Source organism: Bufo bufo, chromosome 3 (genome assembly GCF_905171765.1).
Source record: "Bufo bufo chromosome 3, aBufBuf1.1, whole genome shotgun sequence".
NCBI classification, from domain to species: domain Eukaryota; kingdom Metazoa; phylum Chordata; class Amphibia; order Anura; family Bufonidae; genus Bufo; species Bufo bufo.
In genome coordinates, this window is record NC_053391.1 from 558,280,872 (window position 1) to 558,304,040 (window position 23,169).

At 44.7% G+C, this 23,169-nt stretch overlaps 1 protein-coding gene across 2 annotated transcripts in view; it reads right to left on the bottom strand.

The window, feature by feature from the left end:
- Positions 1 to 1,275: 1,275 nt before the first annotated feature.
- Positions 1,276 to 23,169, bottom strand: part of PRKAG1 (protein kinase AMP-activated non-catalytic subunit gamma 1) — a 33,498-nt gene continuing 11,604 nt past the window's right edge. The window contains exons 2-13 of one of the 2 annotated variants that reach the window (XM_040425526.1): positions 17,341 to 17,395; positions 17,155 to 17,255; positions 16,990 to 17,071; positions 16,690 to 16,748; positions 15,772 to 15,817; positions 15,564 to 15,618; positions 15,349 to 15,475; positions 15,102 to 15,267; positions 6,207 to 6,244; positions 5,984 to 6,130; positions 2,010 to 2,103; positions 1,276 to 1,932 (exon numbers count right to left, since the gene is read on the bottom strand). In XM_040425526.1, the coding sequence (XP_040281460.1) occupies positions 1,916 to 1,932; positions 2,010 to 2,103; positions 5,984 to 6,130; positions 6,207 to 6,244; positions 15,102 to 15,267; positions 15,349 to 15,475; positions 15,564 to 15,618; positions 15,772 to 15,817; positions 16,690 to 16,748; positions 16,990 to 17,071; positions 17,155 to 17,255; positions 17,341 to 17,395 (987 nt within the window). In that variant the 3' untranslated portion in view covers positions 1,276 to 1,915. Of the gene's footprint in view, positions 1,933 to 2,009; positions 2,104 to 5,130; positions 5,186 to 5,924; positions 6,131 to 6,206; positions 6,245 to 15,101; positions 15,268 to 15,348; positions 15,476 to 15,563; positions 15,619 to 15,771; positions 15,818 to 16,689; positions 16,749 to 16,989; positions 17,072 to 17,154; positions 17,256 to 17,340; positions 17,396 to 23,169 lie in introns of those variants that run through there. The other variant, XM_040425527.1, reaches the window with a different exon arrangement.

Below are 23,169 nucleotides of genomic sequence, written 5' to 3' on the forward strand. Positions count from 1 at the left end.
TCCAAAGGGTTCACATACTTTTTCTTGCAACTGTACCTTTAATTAAAAGAGGACCTGTCAACTTTTCTGATTGGTCTCTCACACAACAGTGAAAAACAGCCGTTTTCAGAACCATTGAAGTCTATGGGGCTATTGACATACCGTTTTAAAAGGACCTTGAATAGCAGCCATAAAGAAATTGGACATACAATTCAAGGGGGAAATTTTTAATGGCTGTTTTTCAGAAAGACATCCGTGAAAAAACGTCCATTAAAAATTGATCATTTTGCAGCTTTTTTTGTCACCGTCATGTGCATGTAGCCTTAGTAAATAATTGCATTCCCACAATGTAACAATTCTGTAGCATCTTTAATAGAACTCTATATTGTGCACTTCCTGTCACTCCTACAGATTTATGAAATGACAACTGGGTGGTATCAGTTGAGGATGCAGCCTTACAATGTCCAACCAGTACAGACATCAAGGAGGTGCGTCTATACGCATCCTGATAATAAGAGGAATGGTAACAACCAGTTGTCAATTTAAACATTTCTAGGAGCAGTAAAAGAGGAATGGCACAACGCCAAGTTTTGAAAAAAGGTAGTCCAGAATTGTTATATCTTGGGGGTATTTACTTATACAGACATATAAGGAGAGCGGTCAGGTCCTCTTTAGGCTCTGGTGATAAAGACAAATCCCTAGAACAATACTCCAATCCCCCCAAAAATATACATGGATTTACATGGACCCTGGATGGGAACTCTTTAAGGTTCATCCTGTACTTGCATACATTTAACAACACTATACTGTCTATCCTGGTGTCAATGTAGTGTAAAAGGGTGGCCTTATCTGAGTTACTGGTGTCACTAGCACATCTGGGACCCATACTTATCTGAAGAATGGGGCCCCCAAAGTGAACGAGTGGGAACCGCACAAGCATGGCCACCCTCCATTCACTTCTATGGGAGTTCTGAAAATAGTCAAGCGCTGGCTCGACTATTTCTGGTTGTCCCATAAAGGTAAATGGAAAGGTGGCCATGAACTCCCCTAGAAGTGAACAGAGAACGAGGTGCATTCTCATTCACTTTAAGGGCCTCGTTCTAAAGGTGGGATCTGCACCTACCTTACACTTTTGGCATATCCTGGCGATATGCCACCAATGTGTCAGATGACACAGCCCCTTTAATTATCAAAAATATGAAAGAAAAAGTAAGATAACGTTTAGGAAAAAGTGAATTTTATTATTGTATACAATTATCAGGACATACCTTGTCCACTCTGAAAATATGAAGGACATGAAACATTTACTATATCTCAGAGCTGCACTTCAGAAATCGGTTATGTATATTGGAATGCAAACAGCACAATCTACGTTGTCTAAGAGGGACAGTTGGATAAAAAAAGGGAAACTTCATAAAGAAAAAGGGCACATGACTCTTCAGTCAGCCGAGTGCAAAGTATATATAGCCTTCCGTGAAAAATTGTGATATGACCCTAATGCCAGGTGTACACAGCAAGTTTATTCTAATAACCACACTGCACCATGCTACCAAAATCATTAGGTCATCTCCTTTCTGTTCTCCAAGGATAATATGAGAAATGGCTATAACAACAGTACAAGGAGTAGTGGCATCTATATAAAATAATGTTCAGAGTGACTCTGGTTAAGTCTTCAATACTGTGTACTCCCCCATGAACGGTCGGTCTGCGAGGCTCTCACAACTCTTAGATCATTGGTCCATCCATAGTAATGCCCCAAAGTATTGCTTTAGATCAATTCTGGAGGTACAGGATGGTAGGTCTCCTCAGGTCGCAGCCAGATGTCTTGAGGACTATTCCGCTTATTGCTGAACGCGGTCTAGATCTGAAGAGGTGCTGGGATTTTTTGTGAATCACTATACTGTAGCACTGAGGTGATGAAACAAGTTTGAGACGGTCACAGACTATTCACACCTGCAGAATTAACCAAGATGTCATGAAACAAAATGAAACTAAATTTGCACCACAGGTAGTTTTCACTGACATCTCACCTCCAGTTGTCAAGACCAGACACTGCAGAATATCAGAGAGAGAAACTATTCCTTTGGCTACCTCCTTTTCATCCACCACCACCAGTCTGTGCACCTAAGAAAGTGAGCGGCAGTGTTAAAGTGCTGGCAGAATTCCCAGGCTCTTACACAGTCTACAGACTTACTAATTTAAAATCCCCCAAAGATGGTTCCATGGTCCCCTACTGGTCTCTGTTCGAAGGCAGCAGCAATGACATGTTGCCCTGTCTGCGGCAGCCAGTCAGTGACCATAGGGTTGAGAGTAGGTTGGTGCATCACCGCTGCTTCTGGCCACATGTAGGGATATCATATCATCACTGCAGCAGAGGACCATGGAGTGGACGATGCACAAGCCAGGGGGGATTTGAAAGGTCAATTTTTTTTAAATTATTTTAACCCCCGGCCTTTTAACGCGATTTTTGAAAAGCCTGTAAAAGTCTTTAACCTCTTAAATATGTTTTTCGGGTAAACTTCAAGTGCCCACAGCATGGCCCTGAAACAGAAGATTAATACTTACCTGCTCCACGCCGCTCCAGTCCTATGCAATGTCGCTGCTCTCTCCACCTCCCGGGCCCCGGCTGGCTATGGGCAGGGTCACATGCACTGCTCCAGCCGATGACTGGCTTTAGCGGTGACATGCTGCCTGTGGCCACGTCAGCACTGAAGCCAATCATTGGCTGGAGCAGTGCATGTGACCCTGACCGCAGCCAGCTAGGGCCAAGTAATGGAGATAGCGGAGATAGCGAGGGCATGGAGCAGGTAAGTATGAATCTTCTTTTTCAGGGCCATGCTGCATGCACTCGATAAATTTTATTTTTTTTACTGGAAAACCCCTTTAAGGACCAGGCCCATTTTCATTTTTTTCCACCCAAAATTCCAATTTTCTTTTTATTAATGGCACCATTTAATTTACCCCACCTTGTATCGGAAAATGGGAAAAAAATCTTTGTGGGGTGAAATTGAAAAAAACACAAAACACACAATGCTGTTAAGGATTTTTGGATTAACATTACAGTGTTCACTATGCATTAAAAATGACATGTCGTCTTTATTCTCCGGATCAATACGATTACAGCGATATTAAACTTGTATAGTTTTTATTTTGTTTTACTACTTAAAAAAAAAAATATATATATATTGTTTATGTTTGCCTTGCTCTGGATCAACTTGCAGGATAACAGGCTGAACTACACTGCGTGCAGAATTATTAGGCAAATGAGTATTTTGACCACATCATCCTCTTTATGCATGTTGTCTTACTCCAAGCTGTATAGGCTCGAAAGCCTACTACCAATTAAGCATATTAGGTGATGTGCATTTCTGTAATGAGAAGGGGTGTGGTCTAATGACATCAACACCCTATATCAGGTGTGCATAATTATTAGGCAACTTCCTTTCCTTTGGCAAAATGGGTCAAAAGAAGGACTTGACAGGCTCAGAAAAGTCAAAAATAGTGAGATATCTTGCAGAGGGATGCAGCACTCTTAAAATTGCAAAGCTTCTGAAGCGTCATCATCGAACAATCAAGCGTTTCATTCAAAATAGTCAACAGGGTCGCAAGAAGCGTGTGGAAAAACCAAGGCGCAAAATAACTGCCCATGAACTGAGAAAAGTCAAGCGTGCAGCTGCCAAGATGTCACTTGCCACCAGTTTGGCCATATTTCAGAGCTGCAACATCACTGGAGTGCCCAAAAGCACAAGGTGTGCAATACTCAGAGACATGGCCAAGGTAAGAAAGGCTGAAAGACGACCACCACTGAACAAGACACACAAGCTGAAACGTCAAGACTGGGCCAAGAAATATCTCAAGACTGATTTTTCTAAGGTTTTATGGACTGATGAAATGAGAGTGAGTCTTGATGGGCCAGATGGATGGGCCCGTGGCTGGATTGGTAAAGGGCAGAGAGCTCCAGTCCGACTCAGACGCCAGCAAGGTGGAGGTGGAGTACTGGTTTGGGCTGGTATCATCAAAGATGAGCTTGTGGGGCCTTTTCGGGTTGAGGATGGAGTCAAGCTCAACTCCCAGTCCTACTGCCACTTTCTGGAAGACACCTTCTTCAAGCAGTGGTACAGGAAGAAGTCTGCATCCTTTAAGAATAACATGATTTTCATGCAGGACAATGCTCCATCACACGCGTCCAAGTACTCCACAGCGTGGCTGGCAAGAAAGGGTATAAAAGAAGAAAATCTAATGACATGGCCTCCTTGTTCACCTGATCTGAACCCCATTGAGAACCTGTGGTCCATCATCAAATGTGAGATTTACAAGGAGGGAAAACAGTACACCTCTCTGAACAGTGTCTGGGAGGCTGTGGTTGCTGCTGCACGCAATGTTGATGGTGAACAGATCAAAACACTGACAGAATCCATGGATGGCAGGCTTTTGAGTGTCCTTGCAAAGAAAGGTGGCTATATTGGTCACTGATTTGTTTTTATTTTGTTTTTGAATGTCAGAAATGTATATTTGTGAATGTTGAGATGTTATATTGGTTTCACTGGTAAAAATAAATAATTGAAATGGGTATATATTAGTTTTTTGTTAAGTTGCCTAATAATTATGCACAGTAATAGTCACCTGCACACACAGATATCCCCCTAAAATAGCTAAAACTAAAAACAAACTAAAAACTACTTCAAAAAATATTCAGCTTTGATATTAATGAGTTTTTTGGGTTCATTGAGAACATGGTTGTTGTTCAATAATAAAATTAATCCTCAAAAATACAACTTGCCTAATAATTCTGCACTCCCTGTAGATGGAAAGATGTCTTTTTTTTTGCCTTATAAACTAGCCCATTTATATATTTGTATAGGTTAATCATGTTCCCCCATAGACGTCTCTTCTCAAGACTAAATAAATTAAGTTATTTTAATCTTTCTTCATAACTAAAACCCCCCAGGCCCCTTATCAGTTTAGTCGCTCTCCTCTGTACTTTTTCCAGCTGCAGTGCATCCTTTCTATGGACTAGTGCCCAGAACTGAACTACATATTGCAGATAAGGCCGCACCAACGCTTTGTAAAGTGGTAATATTACATTCCTGTCTCGCGAGTGCATGCCTCGTTTAATGCATGACAATATCCTGCATTTCAGAATATAGTTGTCTGTGATGAGGGAACTTGTCAGAACCATGGGCAGCATGAATCCTGACATGCTCCCCTTAAAGGGCTTCTGTCACCCCACTAAACAGTTTTTTTTTTTTTGTGTACTTATAATCCCTATCATGCGATATTGCTATACCTTATGTTATTAATAATTTTCGTTCAGTAGATTTAGCAAAAAAATTACTTTTATGATATGCTAATTACCTTTCTACCAGCAAGTAGGGCGTCTACTTGCTGGTAGCAGCCGCAGAAAACCGCCCCCTCCTCTTGTTGATTGACAGGGCCAGCCGCGATCTCCTCCTCCGGCCAGCCCTATCAGCATTTCAAAAATCGCGCGCATGTGTTGATTCGGCACAGGCGCTCTGAGATATGGAGGTTCGGCTCCTCAGCACTCCCTCAGTGCGCCTGCGCCGATGACGTCACCGAAAGAGATAACGTCATCGGCGCAGGCGCACTGAGGGAGTGCTGAGGAGGCGAGCCTCCTTACCTCAGAGCGCCTGCGCCGAATCAACACAGGCGCACGATTTTTGAAATGCTGATAGGGCTGGCCGGAGGAGGAGATCGCGGCTGGCCCTGTCAATCAACAAGAGGAGGGGGCGGTTTTCTGCGGCTGCTACCAGCAAGTAGACGCCCTACTTGCTGGTAGAAAGGTAATTAGCATATCATAAAAGTAATTTTTTTGCTAAATCTACTGAACGAAAATTATTAATAACATAAGGTATAGCAATATCGCATTATAGGGATTATAAGTACACAAAAAAAAAAAGATCAGTTTAGTGGGGTGACAGAGGCCCTTTAAGTGCCCTGTATCTCTTGAAATATCTCCACTACATTATAATGTCTCACACATTACCTCTGCTTCTACAAGGCGGTTAATAATAGTTTCAAGAGTTTCATGCTGGTAGCACTTAAGAACACCTTCAAAGTAGTGAGAACGATGTCCAAGAGCCTTTGTCACTGTGATATCCAGATTGTTATACGTCTTCTCCGCTGCTAAATTCTAGGAAGTGACAAAACTGACGTCATTGTATGAATACGTAATAATTTCGCAGGAGTGAGAACTAAAAGGTACTTACAATGACGTCAAACTTGGAATAGATATCAACTACCCGCCCTGCAGAAACAAAATCAAGAACTGTACGCATATTTCCATTCTTAAAGAATCCAGGAAAAGACAATAAGAAAATGTGGCAGCCGGAAGATATGATGTTGGAAAATCTCTTCCATAGTCTCATTAATTAATGATAAAAAAAAAGGAACATCCACATTCTGCACTATTGCAAACTGGAAAATAAAGAGATCTACATACAATACGTACAATAACTGTAATAAAGAAAAGTCTTAAACCACCCTCTGGCAACATCCTAACTCCAGCAAAAGCATCAGGAACAGCTGAATCCCTTTTTACGGTTTAGATCCACATATAATGTTCAAACTGTCTGCCCCTGATCTTGCTCAAATTTCTAGTTGCCCTACTAGGACAATTCATCTATATTTATGTGGTTAAATGGGTTTACTGAGGCCTATAAAATGTAAAAAAGGAAGGAGTGTTATAAAACAATAAAAGAAGCCTTATTCACATGCCCAATCCCCTGCCAGATGTGTTATCGCTACAGTGATGACTTCTCTATCCACTCCACATAACTTCTGCGGCCAGTGATTACCGTAGCTGCGACAATCACACTGGGGTAGTCAGGGATGCAGCACCAGAAACAAAGACCAGTGGGGAGCACCGGAGAACTGGGAGATGGAGCAGGGGAGGAAGGCTTATTTCGGTATTTTATAACCCTCCCTTAGGGAATGTGTTACCTCCGGCAAGCCCTACCTTTCACCGGTCCTGACATTACCATAAATGGTTAGTATACTATCAACATATAAATTACTGATTTGCAGTCAGCAGAGGGTGTTCTTCTATACATGTATTATGCACTTGTCCTGACATTACCATAAATAGCTGGAAGGGTAGGGCACCAGAACGGGGGGCACAGTAGAGGAAGCGCATTAAAAAAATAATAAGCGATATGACATGCCATTAGTAATGCCCTACACTGCCAGGTATTTATATGGTAATGCCAGGACCGGTGAAAAGTCCTCTTTAAGTACAATAATACATGTATAGAAGAACACCCTGTGATGACTGCAAATCAGTAATTTGTATGTTGATACTCACAATTCCACTGCAATGTGCCCTCAAACGGGTTGTGGAAAGCATAGAGAGGACTTCTGGATTCATCTCCATTATGTGCACTTGCACAGGAGTCCTCTCAATGCGTTCCATGGCTGGTTTGTTGCCACATAGCAGGGGAATGGGGATGCGTTTCGACATAGAAATGTCAGCAGCAGGTGTTCTATACATGTATCGCTTTATACTTATTAGGACTTGTCAGAAGTGACAGATTCCCTTTAACCAGAATTTCTGGGATTTTTGAAAACTTCTAGTAGTGCAGGAATGCTGTGCAATTAGGACGCTCTTTGCTTTTTTAAGCATTTTCTTATAAACATTTTATAAAAGGCAAAGATAGGGCAGTACTGAGACAACTAGAATGACAATGAAGCACGCGGCACAATCTAGTATGAAATGGCTACATGCATGGGTGCAGATATTTAAAATGTATGGGATGTTCTGAGCACAGATATAAAGAGGTTTCCTGGCAAATAAACACTGACGGCCTGTTCTTAGGATAGGTCATCAATACGCGATGGGTGGAGATCATCGTGAATAAAAGAGCTGCAGCCCTTCTGCTACCTTCACAACCTTCCATATCATATAGTTCAACCTGATCGACATTTACCTTTTTTCAACTGCACTAGAAATGGAACTATGATTACACAGGCATGGTGGATTGTCCATATGAGCGGCTGTGCCTGATACGGCAACTCTGAGCCATTAAAATAAATGGAAAAGAGCTGCAGTGGCAAGCACTTTCACACTCCTATCTTCGGCGATGTGCCTGTGTCAATGAATGATTATGTTGATTGATATGGGTATCCGGGGATGTACCACCAACAAACACTGATGGCCTGCTGTAAGAATAAGCCCCTTTTAACTCTAAAGTCACAATATATTAGGCCCCCTTCACAAATATCAGTTATGCTTGGCCAGCTACAACTGATATATGTACACAGATCCGGTGTATATACACTGATTGCACTGGGCAGGAAGACTGAGCATGCAGAATTTTTCTGTCTGGCAATATTTGACATCCAGCATTATCAGTTACCAAGAACTGGACGTCCCTCCAAAACTGATGAAAAGACGAGAAGAAAACTGGTCTGGGAGGCTACCAAGAGGCCTACAGCAACATTAAAGGAGCTGCAGGAATATCTGGCAAGTACTGGCTGTGTGGTACATGTGACAACAATCTCCCATATTCTTCATATGTCTGGGCTATGGGGTAGAGCGGCAAGACGAAAGCCCTTTCTTACGAAGAAAAATATCCAAGTCAGGCTACATTTTGCAAAAACAAATCTGAAGTCTCCCAAAAGCATGTGGGAAAAGGTCTTATGGTCTGATGAAACCAAGGTTTTAACTTTTTGGCCATAATTCCAAAAGATATGTTTGGTGCAAAAACAACACTGCACATAAGTAAAAGAACACCATACCCACAGTGAAGCATGGTGGTGGCAGTATCATGCCAAGGGGCTGTTTTTCTTCAGCTGGAACTGGGGCCTTAGTTAAGCTAAAGGGAATTATGAACAGTTCCAAATACCAGTCAATATTGGCACAAAACCTTCAGGCTTCTGCTAGAAAGCTGAACATGAAGAGGAACTTCATCTTTCAGCATGACAACAACCCAAAGCATACATCCAAATCAACAAAGGAATGGCTTCACCAGAAGAAGATTAAAGTTTTGGAATGGCCCAGCCAGGGCCCAGACCTGAATCCGATTGAAAATCTGTGGGGTGATCTGAAGAGGGCTGTGCACAGGAGATGCCCTCGCAATCTGACAGATTTGGAGTGTTTTTGCAAACAAGAGTGGGCAAATCTTGCCAAGTCAAAATGTGCCATGCTAATAGACTCATACCCAAAAAGACTGAGTGCTGTAATAAAATCAAAAGGTGCTTCAACAAAGTATTAGTTTAAGGGTGTGCACACTTATGCAACCATATTATTTTTTATATTTTTTCTTCCCTCTACCTAAAAGATTTCAGTTTGTTTTTCAATTGAGTGGTACAGTTTATAGGTCACATTAAAGGTGGAAAAAGTTCTGAAATGATTTATCTTTGTCTCATTTTTTTACATCACAGAAACCTCACATTTTAACAGTGGTGTATAGACTTTTAAAATCCACTGTATGTGAAGCTGGCTTAAATCAAGCATTTCCAGATCTGAACTAAAAGTGTACCTATCGTGTGTCTGCATGAATCTCTGAAAATATTCCCTAACCTACTCAGTCACAAAACAGAGGGCAATGAGGGAGAGGAAAAGGGAAATGCAGCTGCAGTGTCAGTAAATGACCATGAGGGGGAGAGGTAGCGAGGGGAAGATCCGATTGGCTTGGAGCACACAGCACAGCTGTGATATCACTCTAGGAACAGCCCACCCACTCAACAGGCACGGAAACCAACAGAGAGGAAAACAACATTGCTTACCGGTAATCGTTTTTCTCGATACCCATGACGGCACCCTGTGCGACTCAGGACCTCCCATCAGGACAGGAAACCTGAGAAGATAAAAAGGACACACCTCCACACAACACCAGTAGAAGAAATAAATTGTTCTCCGGAGAGAAGTGACAAAGGGTTAAAAACCCCTTTTTTTTTTTTTTTTTTATATCTATATTACGTCATATAGACCTGGCAAAAAGCCATCAACAAATATATATATATCTGCTTGGGGAGGGAAATATCGGGTGCCGTCATGGGTATCGAGAAAAACGATTACCGGTAAGCAATGTTGTTTTCCCCTCACCCATGACGGCACCCTGTGCGAGATAAACTATAAGTAGAACCTAGGGGGGGGGCCACAGCCTGAAGGACTTTCTCTCCAAAGGAAGCATCAGAATGGAGCTGTAATCTGTAATGTTTAAGAAAAGTATGCGGGGAGCTCCAGGTAGCCGCCCTGCAAATCTGGGCTAACGATACATCAGCTTTCTCAGCCCACGAAGTAGACACCGCCCTCGTAGAATGGGCCCCAAAACCTGAAGGGGGGGGGGGGGACCCAGGGAAATATAAGCTCTAGCTATGGCCTTCTTCACCCATCTAGCAATAACCCCTCGGGATGCTTTTTTCCCCCTATTTCCTCCTAAAAACTGAATCAGGAGGTTCTCGTCCTTTCTCCAAGGAGCCGTAACATCTAAGTAGACTAACAAGCATCTCTTGACATCCAAGCAATGAAACTTTTCCTCCAAGCTATTGGAGGGGTTAGGAAAAAAGGAAGGCAACACAATGTCTTGGCTCCTATGAAAATCGGAGACAACCTTGGGAAGAAAAGAAGGCAAGGGCCTAATAACTATCTGGTCATCCTGGATGATCGTATAGGGCGGAAATGCCGAGAAGGCCTGGATCTCCGATATCCTCCTAGCCGAGGTAATAGCCAGGAGGAAAGCCATCTTAATGGATAAGATGTCAATGGGAACCTCTAGTAAGGGTTCAAAGGGTCTATCGGTTAGGGCCGTCAAGACCCTATTTAGGTCCCAAGGAGGGGAAAGAGGTCTAACGGAAGGACAGATTCTGGCAGCGGCAGAAAGGAAACGCTTGACCCACGGGTGGTTTGCTAATTGGAAGTCAAAAAAGTAGCTCAAGGCCGACACCTGAACTTTTAAGGTGGAGGCCTTGAGCCCTTTGTCTAACCCTGCTTGTAGAAAGTCCAAAACCTTAGGGATTTCAGGAGGACTAAATGGATCAGGGCTAGAACCCAAAAAGGAAGAAAAGACATTCCACACCCTATTATACTTCCTAGCTGTTGACGCTTTTTTGCTACCTAGAAGGGTGGAAACAACTTTGCTAGAAAGCCCTCTCTTCAACCAGATGTCCCTGTCAATCTCCATACTGCCAACTGAAGAATCCCCGGATTGGGATGCCATACAGGCCCCTGGGAGAGTAGATCCTCCCTCGGAGGGATCACCCAGGGAGGGCCCCTGGCTAGACTTAAGAGGGTGGGGTACCAGATTCTCTTGGGCCACTTTGGGGCTATCATGATTATGGTGGCTCCCTCCGTCCGTACTTTTTTCAGAACCTGCGGGATTAGGGAAATAGGTGGGAAGGCATAGCCGAGTTCCTGGCTCCAATCCTGAGCCAGACTGTCTACCGCTGTAGGATTCTCTGTGTAATCTAGGGAGAAGAACCTCTTTGTCTTCCTGTTCTTCCGGGTGGCAAAGAGATCTATAGTTGGGGTCCCAAACATTGTTACAATCTGGGAAAAAACTTCCTCGTTCAGACTCCACTCTGCCTGCCTGAGTTCTACTCGACTTAGAAAATCGGCCACCGTGTTCTCTTTCCCTTTCAAGTGTATTGCGGATAAGACCAGGTTCCTGTCTTCCGCTATTTTGAAAATTTCCTGGCAGAGGAAGATTAGGGATGGTACTTTTGTCCCGCCTTGATGATTTATATAGGCCACTGTTGTTGAATTGTCCGAGTAAAATACCAACTTTCTGTTGGAGACCTCTGGAACTGCCACCTTTAGTACTCTTTCTACCGCCTTGAGCTCCTTGTAATTTGACGTGCAGACCCGGGTTTTTAAATCCCATCTTCCCTGCCAGTATTTTCCTTCTGAATGAGCTCCCCAGCCCCACGGACTGGCGTCTGTCGTTATCAGCATGGGTTCTATGAAGGACCAAGGTATTCCTATCGAGAGGTTCTTCTCGGACGTCCACCACAGAAGGGAGTACCTTGCTCTGGAGGAAAGATGAAATTTTCTCTCTAGTGTTTGTGGAAGACCATTCCAAATCTTCAAGATATTTGACTGTAACGGTCTCGTGTGGATCTGAGCGAATGGTACGGCTGGAATTGTAGCCGTCAGGTGCCCCAGTACTGCCATCGCCTCCCTGATGGAACATTGGAAGGACCGGAAAAGGAACCAAACATGCTCTATTGTCGAGGACACTTTCTTCTGAGGGAGGAATGTCTTCTGAGCCGTAGAATCTAGCTGCATTCCTAAAAAGGTGCAAACTTGAGAAGGGGTTAGACAAGATTTTTCTTGATTCATTTTCCACCCCAGATCCTTCAACAGAGAGCACACCAGGGCGAGCTCTGCTTGTAACTGTTCCCTTGTTTGGGCTATGAACAAAAAGTCGTCCAGATATGGTACTACTACTATCCCAGATGATCGAAGGAATGCCACCATCTCCGACACGACCTTGGTGAAAATTCTCGGGGCTTGAGAGACCCCAAACGGCAGTGCCCTGTATTGCAGGTGCAGAAGTTGGCCCCGTACTTGGACAGCCGTCCTTAAATACTTTTGGGAGGAAGAGTGAATTGGGACGTGATAATAGGCATCCTCTAGGTCTATACTTGCCATCCAGCAACCCTGGTATAACAGGTCTAAAGTTGTCTTTATAGTTTCCATCCGGAATTTTTTGTATCTCAGGAATTTGTTTAGACGCTTTAGGTTCAGAATCATACGAAAGGAACCATTGGGTTTCTTTATTAAAAAGAGTGGGGAGTAAAACCCCCTGCCCTCCTCCCTCCCCGGGACCTGGCAAACCACTCCTTTGTCCAACAATAACTGAACCTCTCTCTCCAGAACTGTGGATTTTAGAGGATCCTTTGGAGTTGGAGTGTGGGTGAAAAAGACTTGGGGATAGGAGCGGAACTCTAACCTGAATCCCTCCGCTATCCCCCCCAAAACCCACTTGTTTTGGGTGACGTTCGCCCAAGCCGGGAGAAAGGCAGAGAGTCTCCCCCCAACCTGGAGTCTGGCGTCATTGCTTGTCTTTTGGTTTGTTATCCTGGGATTTAAACAGGAAACCGCTAGTTTTTCTTGGAAATCTATCCCTTTCCTTCCTATCATAGGGCTTACCCCTCTGTTTTCTAAAGCCCTGCTGGGGTTTACGAAAAAAGGGGGGTTTTTGAGGGACAGGAAACCCTTTTTTCTTGTCAGATGCCTTCTCCAAGATGTCATCCAGGGAGGATCCAAACAATCTATCACCCTCACACGGAAGGGCACACAGCCTGGCCTTAGACCCCTGGTCACCCTTCCATGACCTAAGCCAAATGGCTCTTCTAGCCGCATTTGTCATAGCTGAGGACTTGGCAGCAAAGCGCATAACATCCGTAGAAGCATCCGTTAAAAAATCTGCCGCTTTAGCAAAGGTGGGAAGAGAAGCTAAGATTTCCTCCCTGGGCTTTTTTTCTCTAAGATGTTTCTCTAGCTGTTCAATCCACAATCTTAAGGACCGGGATACCCAAGTGGCTGCCACTGCGGGTCTAAGACAAGTAGCGGAAGTTTCCCATGCCCGTTTAAGGTATATATCTGCTTTCTTATCTAATGGGTCCGACAGGCAACCCAGATCATCAAAGGGGAGGGCAGATCTCTTAGCTATCTTAGCGACTGGAGCATCTACCGTAGGAGCCCTATCCCAGCTGGAGGAAACTTTCTCTTCATAAGGATATTTCCTTTTCACCGAGGAGGGTAAGAAAAACTTTCTATCAGGATTCTTCCATTCTCTATTGATGATCGCTTGCATGTTATCATGAATAGGGAAGACCCGATGTTTTTTAGGGCCTAATGCCTGAAAGGCCTGGTCCGCAACTGATCTGGTCTGCTTAACTTCTTCTAATTGCATGGTTGCTCTGACCGCTTTTAATAACGGCTGCGTGTCCTCTGGGGAAAAGAAGGATCTCCCTGAATAATCTTCATCCGAGGAGTCCGAATCACTAGACAATAGTTGTCCGGATTCTCCGCCATCTTCGGAAGAGTCCAACTCAATACTGTCGTACTCTGTATCCTTTCCTGGTTTATCTGGGGACCTGGCACGGCTCTTACTGAATGCTTTAAAGGACGCCTTAATAATAGACTTCATGGATTTAGTAAGGGTCTGGGATTGCTCTGCTACCAGATTATCTATACACGCTGAGCATAACGCCTTCTGATAAGATGCAGATAGGGGCACTTTACATTCCGCACATTCCTTGTGTCTTGTCTTAGAAGACGATTTTTTAGGTGGTTTAGGGATCTAAAAACAATCATAAAAAACACCATATTAGAATAAAAAGGAACGCTCTCACCCTGAAGCTTTTCCTTTTTTCCCCATCCTCAGACCGGTACCGGACTTGCAGGCCTCAAGGGTTCCTGGGGTTCAGCGCGTCCTTCTGTAGGCTCCGACATGATTGCCCAGGATCGCTACGTGGCACATCCAAATTGTGCCCCAGCTGGCTGCCTGAACCTGCCGCCGTATTTGTATTTTAAAGGACGCGCTCCGGCCTCTACTTCCGGGTCCTGCACGGGCTAAGCCCCGCCCCCCCCCCCGACGTCATCTCCAGGAGACGGCCCCGCGCATGCGCATAAGCGCACGGACGCGCGGGCGCCATCTTGGAACTGGGCAGAGCGAGGAAGAGCATGGGGAGCCGCCTGGACACGGCCACAGCGGCTCCCCGCAGGGCCGGAGAGAGGGCAGGCGCAGGCAAGACTTATGGGGAGCGGCTTCCGGCACGGCCACAGAACTACCGCTCCCCAGGGATAGGACTTCCCACGGCACTCAGCCACAGACCTTCCCCAGCTCCGGTGTCTTGGAGGTACGTCTTCAGCAGTGCTGCTTCTCAGGATCTCCCATCCGGAGGACAGGAAACCTGAACTGGTGTTGTGTGGAGGTGTGTCCTTTTTATCTTCTCAGGTTTCCTGTCCTGATGGGAGGTCCTGAGTCGCACAGGGTGCCGTCATGGGTGAGGGGAAAAATAACCTGCAGCTACATGAGGGATTATATATTTTTCTTCCCTATGACAGGTGGACATTATTAAGGTTACAAATTTGTAAAAAAAAAATATTATATGTTGCTGTAAAATGCAATGAACATACAATGCTCCATATTTACCAGAATCATCCACAACGGGCAAAGCAGAGACGCGACGCTGTACAAAAATACCCAAAGCAACATATACAGGAGTGTTGGGATTAACCATAGCAATGTCATTGTACGTGCCAATCTTCAACTCCCTTAAAGTTTGTGTCACAAAACTCGGCTTCTCCATTTCAGACATCTGTCGAGAAAATCAGAAAGTGAGGAAGATGATAAGAACTTAAAAAAAAAAGCCATAATCAATATATGGAAATGGACTCACAAATAACTTGAGGAATTTAAGAATGCGTTTGTGTGTTAATATATACAAGGTATTTCCAGAGTCTGGAGAAATGACTGGAAGACGATGAATGCGGTTCTTTATCAGGGAGGAGACTGCATCAAACAAGCTGAAGGACACAAAATAATGATATGTATGAGTGCGCGCGCTCAGCCATTCTTATCAGGAACACAACCTGATGCGGTACTTCTCCTCACCTGGCGCTGGGCGATATGCTGACCAAAGGCTTGAATGAGTCTTGCAAGTAAACTTCTGAAAGAAACAATTGAACAATTATAAAAAAAAAAAAAAAAAAACGTATACAATTCTTTTATCGGAAAATCTAACCTTGTAACTAATCACAAAACTCTCTGTACAGTTACTGCCTTTTGCCAAAGGTTAACTATACAGCCAACAACCACTCACCTCTCCACGTCTCTATCTTGTGCTCCTCCAGCTCATAAATCTGCACCTGATAACACACAAAGAACAAAGTAACAATTTAACTACTCATCAATACTAGGATCTATAATATGTCACTCCCTCTAGTCAGACTATGAACAGTGACCACTCCGAGCGCCAATACTCCAGTGCACATGGGGCCAGATAGGTGTCACATTAACAAAACTTAGGGGGGTTCATCCACCTTAAATAGCTGTTGCTCCTCACCCCCCTCCACATACACACACATGCACAGCTTGGCTGAGCATGCATATGGTGTCAACAGAGTGGGAATAAGACTTCTCTTACCTCCAATATAAAAAATAAAATAAAAAAAGGATTGGGCGTTGAGCTCTAACACACCTGATCCCTTTTTTCCTTTCACATCCGCCATTGGGGAAGAGTCAGGATGCCCTCCTACATACTAGATGGTCAATCGCCTGGTGGGTTTATCTAAATGTGTATGGCCACCATTAATCAGTGTCAAGAACGTTCCTCACACTGACCTAAAGGGCAATTTCTTGAAAACCTAACATTGATATACTATTGGATACAGTACTGAGAGAAAAATGTAGATCATTGGGTTATTTTATCAATTATAATGTGAAGTTTTCTGAATAAAAAGGCTGTTACAAGCAGAACTAGCTAAAATGTAGAGGTGCTGCGACATACAGGACGATGGAAGACAGCTGCCTGGAGAGGCTAATGATGCAGCGACAGAAGAAAGCCAGTCAATGAAAGCAACCTGGACGTGTGCTATGTCAATCAGGATGAGAGGAAAATGGCTACTTAATGCAGCCACCTCAAAAAGGGGTCACATTCATATGACTCACTCCATGACATAACATAGGGGTGGTTTGTGAGGCAAGTGATTTTTTAAAAGTTTTCCAGGAGATAACTTACCATGGAAGATTTGTAGTATCGATGAAGAATATTAATAAAGTCTGTGATGGTAAGCATACCTTTATTGGAAAATCAATAAAATACAATCAAAATACGCTTTCAAAGATGTGAACGATTATGTAAAGAGGTTGTCTGGGACTAGCTGTTTTTTAAGACTAGGTCTGTCCATTGGATGTGTCTGGTCTGGTGGCTCAGTTCCACCCATCTAAGTGGGGTTAGACTGCAGGCCAGACACAGAACATGGACAGAGGTGATGCCGTTTTATACTAGACAACCACTTTAATTAGCTTGGTGACATACCCACAAAACTCTGCGTCTTGCTATCCCACAAGGGTGCTGCTCTTACGCCATTGCTGACCAGTGCAAAGAATGCCTTCTTCACCTGTAAGATATAAATGAAACTTACAGCACAAATTATCACTGGCCAAGAGCTAGAAGGTGGAGAACATTGCCTGATCTGCTCACCTGCAGAGAGGTATCAAACACCACAAGCTTAGAGCTGATGGGGATAAGGTCATAGCATTTGTGGTTCTTCATAAACTTCGTGTACACTTCACTGTTACACTCTGAGAACGAACACAAAAGATGTTTAACCTTGTGGTAATTCTTCCTCTAATATCACAAGTCATAAAGGACACCAAACCTTCTTACCTTCTGAAGGAGACGCACATTTTCCTTCATCATTGTTCTGAATCACAACGGATCCCTGAAATATGAAAAGACAAATACAATCGTTAGGACGGTAACCCCAAAAGCCAAATGTTACCTAGGAATATGCACTTGGCGGGCGGGTATGTTCTCTATGAGAGGACTTTCTTTTGGCATGTCCTGGTCAGTGTTATATTGGTTAAATGATTAGGATGGGTCCAGAAGTGGTGAGGATTTCACACTGCAAATCTGCAACAGAGTACAGAACAATACACGTGGAGAAGCATTTCAAACCCTATCCGCACAAAACACTTGCACAATTTAGAAGACAGCGCACCCAAGGGCCCATCAATTACATACTTAGAAAAGTAACTGCTCACAAACATAAAGGAACACATGAGGAGACAAGATTTGCAAATTGTAGGAGACACATTCAGCAGCATGTGGTTGAAAGCTCGAAGTTCAGCAGTTTTTTAAATTGCAGCCAATGAACAGATTTAATTAGTGTAAATATAAGGCCTCTTTCACACTTGCGTTGTCCGGATCCGTCGTGCACTCCATTTGCCGGAAGTGCCCGCCGGATCCGTAACAACGCAAGTGAACTGAAAGTATTTGAAGACTGATCCGTCTTCAAAATGCGTTCAGTGTTACTATGGCACCCAGGACGCTATTAAAGTCCTGGTTGCCATAGTAGGAGTGGGGAGCAGGGGAGCAGTATACTTACCGTCCGTGCGGCTCCCGGGGCGCTCCAGAATGACGTCAGAGCGCCCCATGCGCATGGATGACGTGTCCATGCGATCACGTCATCCATGCGCGTGGGGCGCCCTGACGTCACTCTGAAGCGCCCCGGGAGCCGCATGGACGGTAAGTATACTGCTCCCCCGCTCCCCACTACACTTTACCATGGCAAACAGGACTTTAGCGTCCTGGCAGCCATGGTAACCATTCAGAAAAAGCTAAACGTCGGATCCGGTAATGCGCCGAAACAACGTTTAGCTTAAGGCCGGATCCGGATTAATGCCTTCCAATGGGCATTAATTCCGGATCCGGCCTTGCGGCAAGTGTTCAGGATTTTTGGCCAGAGCAAAAAGCGCAGCATGCTGCGGTATTTTCTCTGGCCAAAAAACGTTCCGGTCCTGAACTGAAGGCATCCTGAACGGATTTCTCTCCATTCAGAATGCATTGGGATAATCCTGATCAGGATTCTTACGGCATAGAGCCCCGACGACGGAACTCTATGCCGGAACAGAACAACGCAAGTGTGAAAGAGCCCTTAACCTGTAGCCTGCTCTCCCTGCATTATTGGAGGCCATTTGGTACCAGGAGAGGTAAAATACAGAGTGGGCTCAGCATGCATGTGGAACCTGCATTCCCTGAATTTAATGGAGGCCAGTATGGCACCAGCAGAAGTAGCATTTGTGTAGGTTTCTGTCCTAAAGAGACCGCCTTGTTGTTGGCGGACAGGCACAAATAATTTTTTACTAAATTTATTTGCCAAGAATCTCACATTTAGGTGACATTCACACAACCGTATGAATGAGTCCGCATCAGTTCCACAATTTTGCGGAACCGGTGCAGACCCATTAATTTCTATGGGGCCGCAAAAGATGCGGGCAGCACACCGTGTGCTGTCAGCATCCGTTGCTCCGTGCCGCAGCCCCGCAAAAAATAGAACATGCCCTATTCTTGTCCGCAATTGCGAACAACAATATTCTATGATATCGGCGTTATGTGCGGTCCGCATATGGCAGAACGCACATGGGCCAGTATCTGTGTTTTGCGGATCCGCAAAACACAGCGTTTGTGTGAATGTAGCCTTATAACATGGCATTAGAGCATTTTCTGTTGTGAGTAGGGCACTATTGTATTTACTTTGTTATTGGTGTTTGCAGAGTGCTGTTTCATTGTGTTTGTTTTTTGCTCTTGTGCTTTCAGCCATGGCAACATACACCATTTTTTTTCTTTGCAATCAATGAACAGACCCTTGAAGAGCAGCTGTTGGCAGGATCGACCCTATTAAATCATACATACTGCACGGTGGGGCTGATGCTTCTAATTCAAATGATACCTGTATTGTGAAAATCGGTTGCGATGTTCCTGAAAAAAAAGACTTTTAAACTTTATGCAAATTAGGGTTTCAGGGCACCAAGGGGCAGGGCCTATCCATCCATGCACCTCAGCTTTCTAGTGGATCCACCGAAGCCCTCACTTGCATAAAGAATAAAAGTCTTTTTTTCTCAAAAACACAACAACCGATTTTCACAAGATGGGTATCCTTTGAATCAGAAGGTTCAACCCTACATGTTCTATTTTTTTAGGTGCTAAGGCACGGATTGAAATGCCATGGAAGCGCTTTGTAGTGCTCCCATGGCCTTCTGCCCTGTATCTTCTGGAATGCGGACCCATTGAAGTCAATAAGTTTGCATCCGTGATATAGTGCGCACGCGGCCGATACCTGTATACTGCAGACACCCTGTTTGCGGGGCACAATATGAGCACAGCTAGCACATGTTCGAGTGCATGGGCCCTTAGGCCCCTTTCACACAGGGTGCAATGAGTGAGGTGAACACATTGCACCCGCACTGAATCCGGACCCATTCACTTCAATGGGGCTGTTCAGATGAGCGTTGATTTTCACGCATCACTTGTGCGCTGCGTGAAAATTGTAGCATGTTGTCTATTCTGCGTTTTTCATGCAACGCAGGCCCCATAGAAATGAATGGGTCTGCGTGAAAATCGCAAGCAAGTGCGGATGCAGTGTGATTTTCACGCACGGTTGCTAGGAGACGATCGGGATGGGGACCCGATCTTTATTATTTTCCCTTATAACATGGTTATAAGGGGAAAATAGCATTCTGAATACAGAATGCATAGTACAATAGGGCTGGAGGGGTTAAAAAAAATAAAAAATAATTTAACTCACCTTAATCCACTTGTTTGCGCAGCCGGCATCTCTTCTGTCTTGTTGCGTGAGGAATAGGACCTTTGTGACGGACCATGTGATGAGCGTAAAGACGTCATCAAAGGTCCTATTCCTCACACAACAAGACAGAAGAGATGCCGGCTGCGCGAAAAAGTGGATTAAGGCGAGTTAAATTTATTTTATTTATTTTTTTCCCCTCCAGCCCTATTGTACTATGCATTCTGTATTCAGAATTCTATTTTCCCTTATAACCATGTTATAAGGGAAAATAGCAATCTACACAACCTCGAACCCAAACCTGAACTTCTGTGAATAAGTTCGGGTCTGGGTACCACATTCGTTTTTTATCACGCGCGTGCAAAACTGACTGCAATTGTGTACCTACTCGCGCGGGTTTGCCGCAATGCACCGGGACGCATCCGGACCCAATCCAGACATGCTCGTGTGAAAGAGGCCCAAGTATGAGTGCACCATACAGCTTTCATAATGAGACCAGACACACAAGTTGGTTTCATGAAAGCATCTTCTCATCCCCCTGAGCAAGAGAAACTTTATTAAAGACACATTAACTTAAAGGGGTTCTGCAGTTTGTTTAAACTGATGATCTATCCTCTGGATAGATCATCAGCATCTGACCGGCGGGTGTCCGACACCCGGGACCCCCGCCGATCAGCTGTTTGAGAAGGCAGCGGCACTCCGGGAGCACCGCGGCCTTCTCACTGTTTAGCCCCGCTTCTCAGAGTTTAGCCGCGCCCAGGCCAGTTGATACTAGTCGTGACATCACTGGGCCAGCGGTAAACAGTGTCACGACTAGTGTCAACTGGCCTGGGCGCGGCTAAACTCTGAGAAGCGGGGCTAAACAGCGAGAAGGCCGCGGTGCTCCCGGAGTGCCGCTGCCTTCTCAAACAGCTGATCGGCGGGGGTCCCGGGTGTCGGACACCCGCCGGTCAGATGCTGCTGATCTATCCAGAGGATAGATCATCAGTTTAAACAAACTGCAGAACCCCTTTAAATACCAGATATGACATCACAAAAGGGGTGTTCCTTAAGAGAAAACTATTGGCTCTTTTGACAAAATGGGAGTAGTTTGCCAATTTTATCCCTGAGTTTCATTGGCATATTCAAAAATGGCAACCTAACTCCCCCTCCCTCGGTGACCTTAAGACAAAGGCTCACATCTGGTTTGCAAAAATGTGTACTACAGAATGTTCACATTATATATGGAGAGATAAAACCTCTCTCTCACAGTGTGGATAAGATCTGTTAAATATCATCCATTTCACTACTACTGGAAAAAGCTATAGACTTTGTGCCCCATGTAGGAGTACCTTTACTCACAAAACCAAGCGAACAAAAATCTCAGACATGCCCCTGTGTGGTCTAAAATATAAAAATGAAGGTATGCTTACCACTGGCACCCGTGGCAGCGTGTATACAGGCTGCAGCTGTCACATGTCGTATGCGTGCAACCGCGGGAGAACCAGACTGGTGATGGAGAAAGAGGTACGAACAGCACCCTTTTTATATATCAGACCATTCAGGGGCATGTCCGAGATTATTAATGACCTCAGACAACCCTTTTAACATTCAACTATGCCAAACGGAACGGTGGTACATTTTATGCCTGTCACAGGCTACACGTATCCATTCCCACAATGTGTACCGCCAGCTAAAAATGAAAACACAACTGTGTTCTAGATGTTCTCACACCCCTCCATATACCTTACTAGGGTATGATCACATGCGGCAGATTTGCTGCAGAAGTCTCTGCAACCGTCCCATTCATCAGAGTGGAGCTTGCAGGAGTCCACATGCTGCATAACCAACCCCAGTCAGAAGTATGGGTTGGGTTTTCCAGTTGCAGAAACTTTTGCAATTAACATGCAGTGTTAAGATCAGGGCTGTGGAAACATGGAAGACTTTTCTGTTTGGCTTCACTGCCCCAGGACTATACCTGGAATATGGAAGGAGGTTTTCCTGGCTGTCCTCATTACTATGTGGTATTGGCCATAGAATAAAATCCCTGACGAAAAAAAATAAAAATAATAAAACAAGCTTCAAACGTCCCATCAGTAGTGTTCGAGTTAGGGCTCACGCACACAACAGTGTGGCGGCCGGCCCGGCCATGTGCACACCGCATCATGGATGCGGACCCATTCACTTGAATGGATCCGCAATCCGGAAGGTCCGATGTGGAAAGGAGGGGTTTCTCTCAGTGCCTCTGCACCGCTGAATCACGGACCCATTCAAGTAATTGGGTCTGCATCCGTTTGCAGAATCCGCAGATGTTGCCTGCATGGGCATGAGCCTTTAGGGCTGTGATGGCTAACCTCTGGCATCCCAGCTGTTCTCAACACCATAGAAATGAGTGGAGCATGCTGGGAGTGCCAGAGCTTAGCCACCACTGCCTTAGGGTCTTTCACACTGCGCCTTGATCCTTTGTTTACCAAGTGCCCTGGGAAGCTCCTGATGCACCCCTCAAAGATTCCATAAAACGGTGGCTTTTTTTTAACTAGCCACCTCTGCATGGTAGGTCACAGTCTGCTGCTCTATTCCATGCTGCTAAAAACCAGAAACCCTGCCAGATGCCAAAGGTCTCTATGGGTCTGTTCAGAAGATGCACAGCTTTCCTGGTGCATATGGTGAGCACACAAGATGCAGTATGAAGTGCTCATTTAGGGTACATTACATTCACACAAACGTATGCGTTTTGTGGTCCGCAAATCGCAGATCCGCAAAACATGGATACTGGACATGTGCGCACCGCATTTTGCGGAACACACGGCCAGCCCTTTGATGGAAATGCCTGTTCTTGCCTGCCATTGTGGACAAGAATAGGACATGGAAATACGGAACTGAGGATGCCTTAATGTATTTAGGTTAATATATAACTTTTATTTGGTCATATA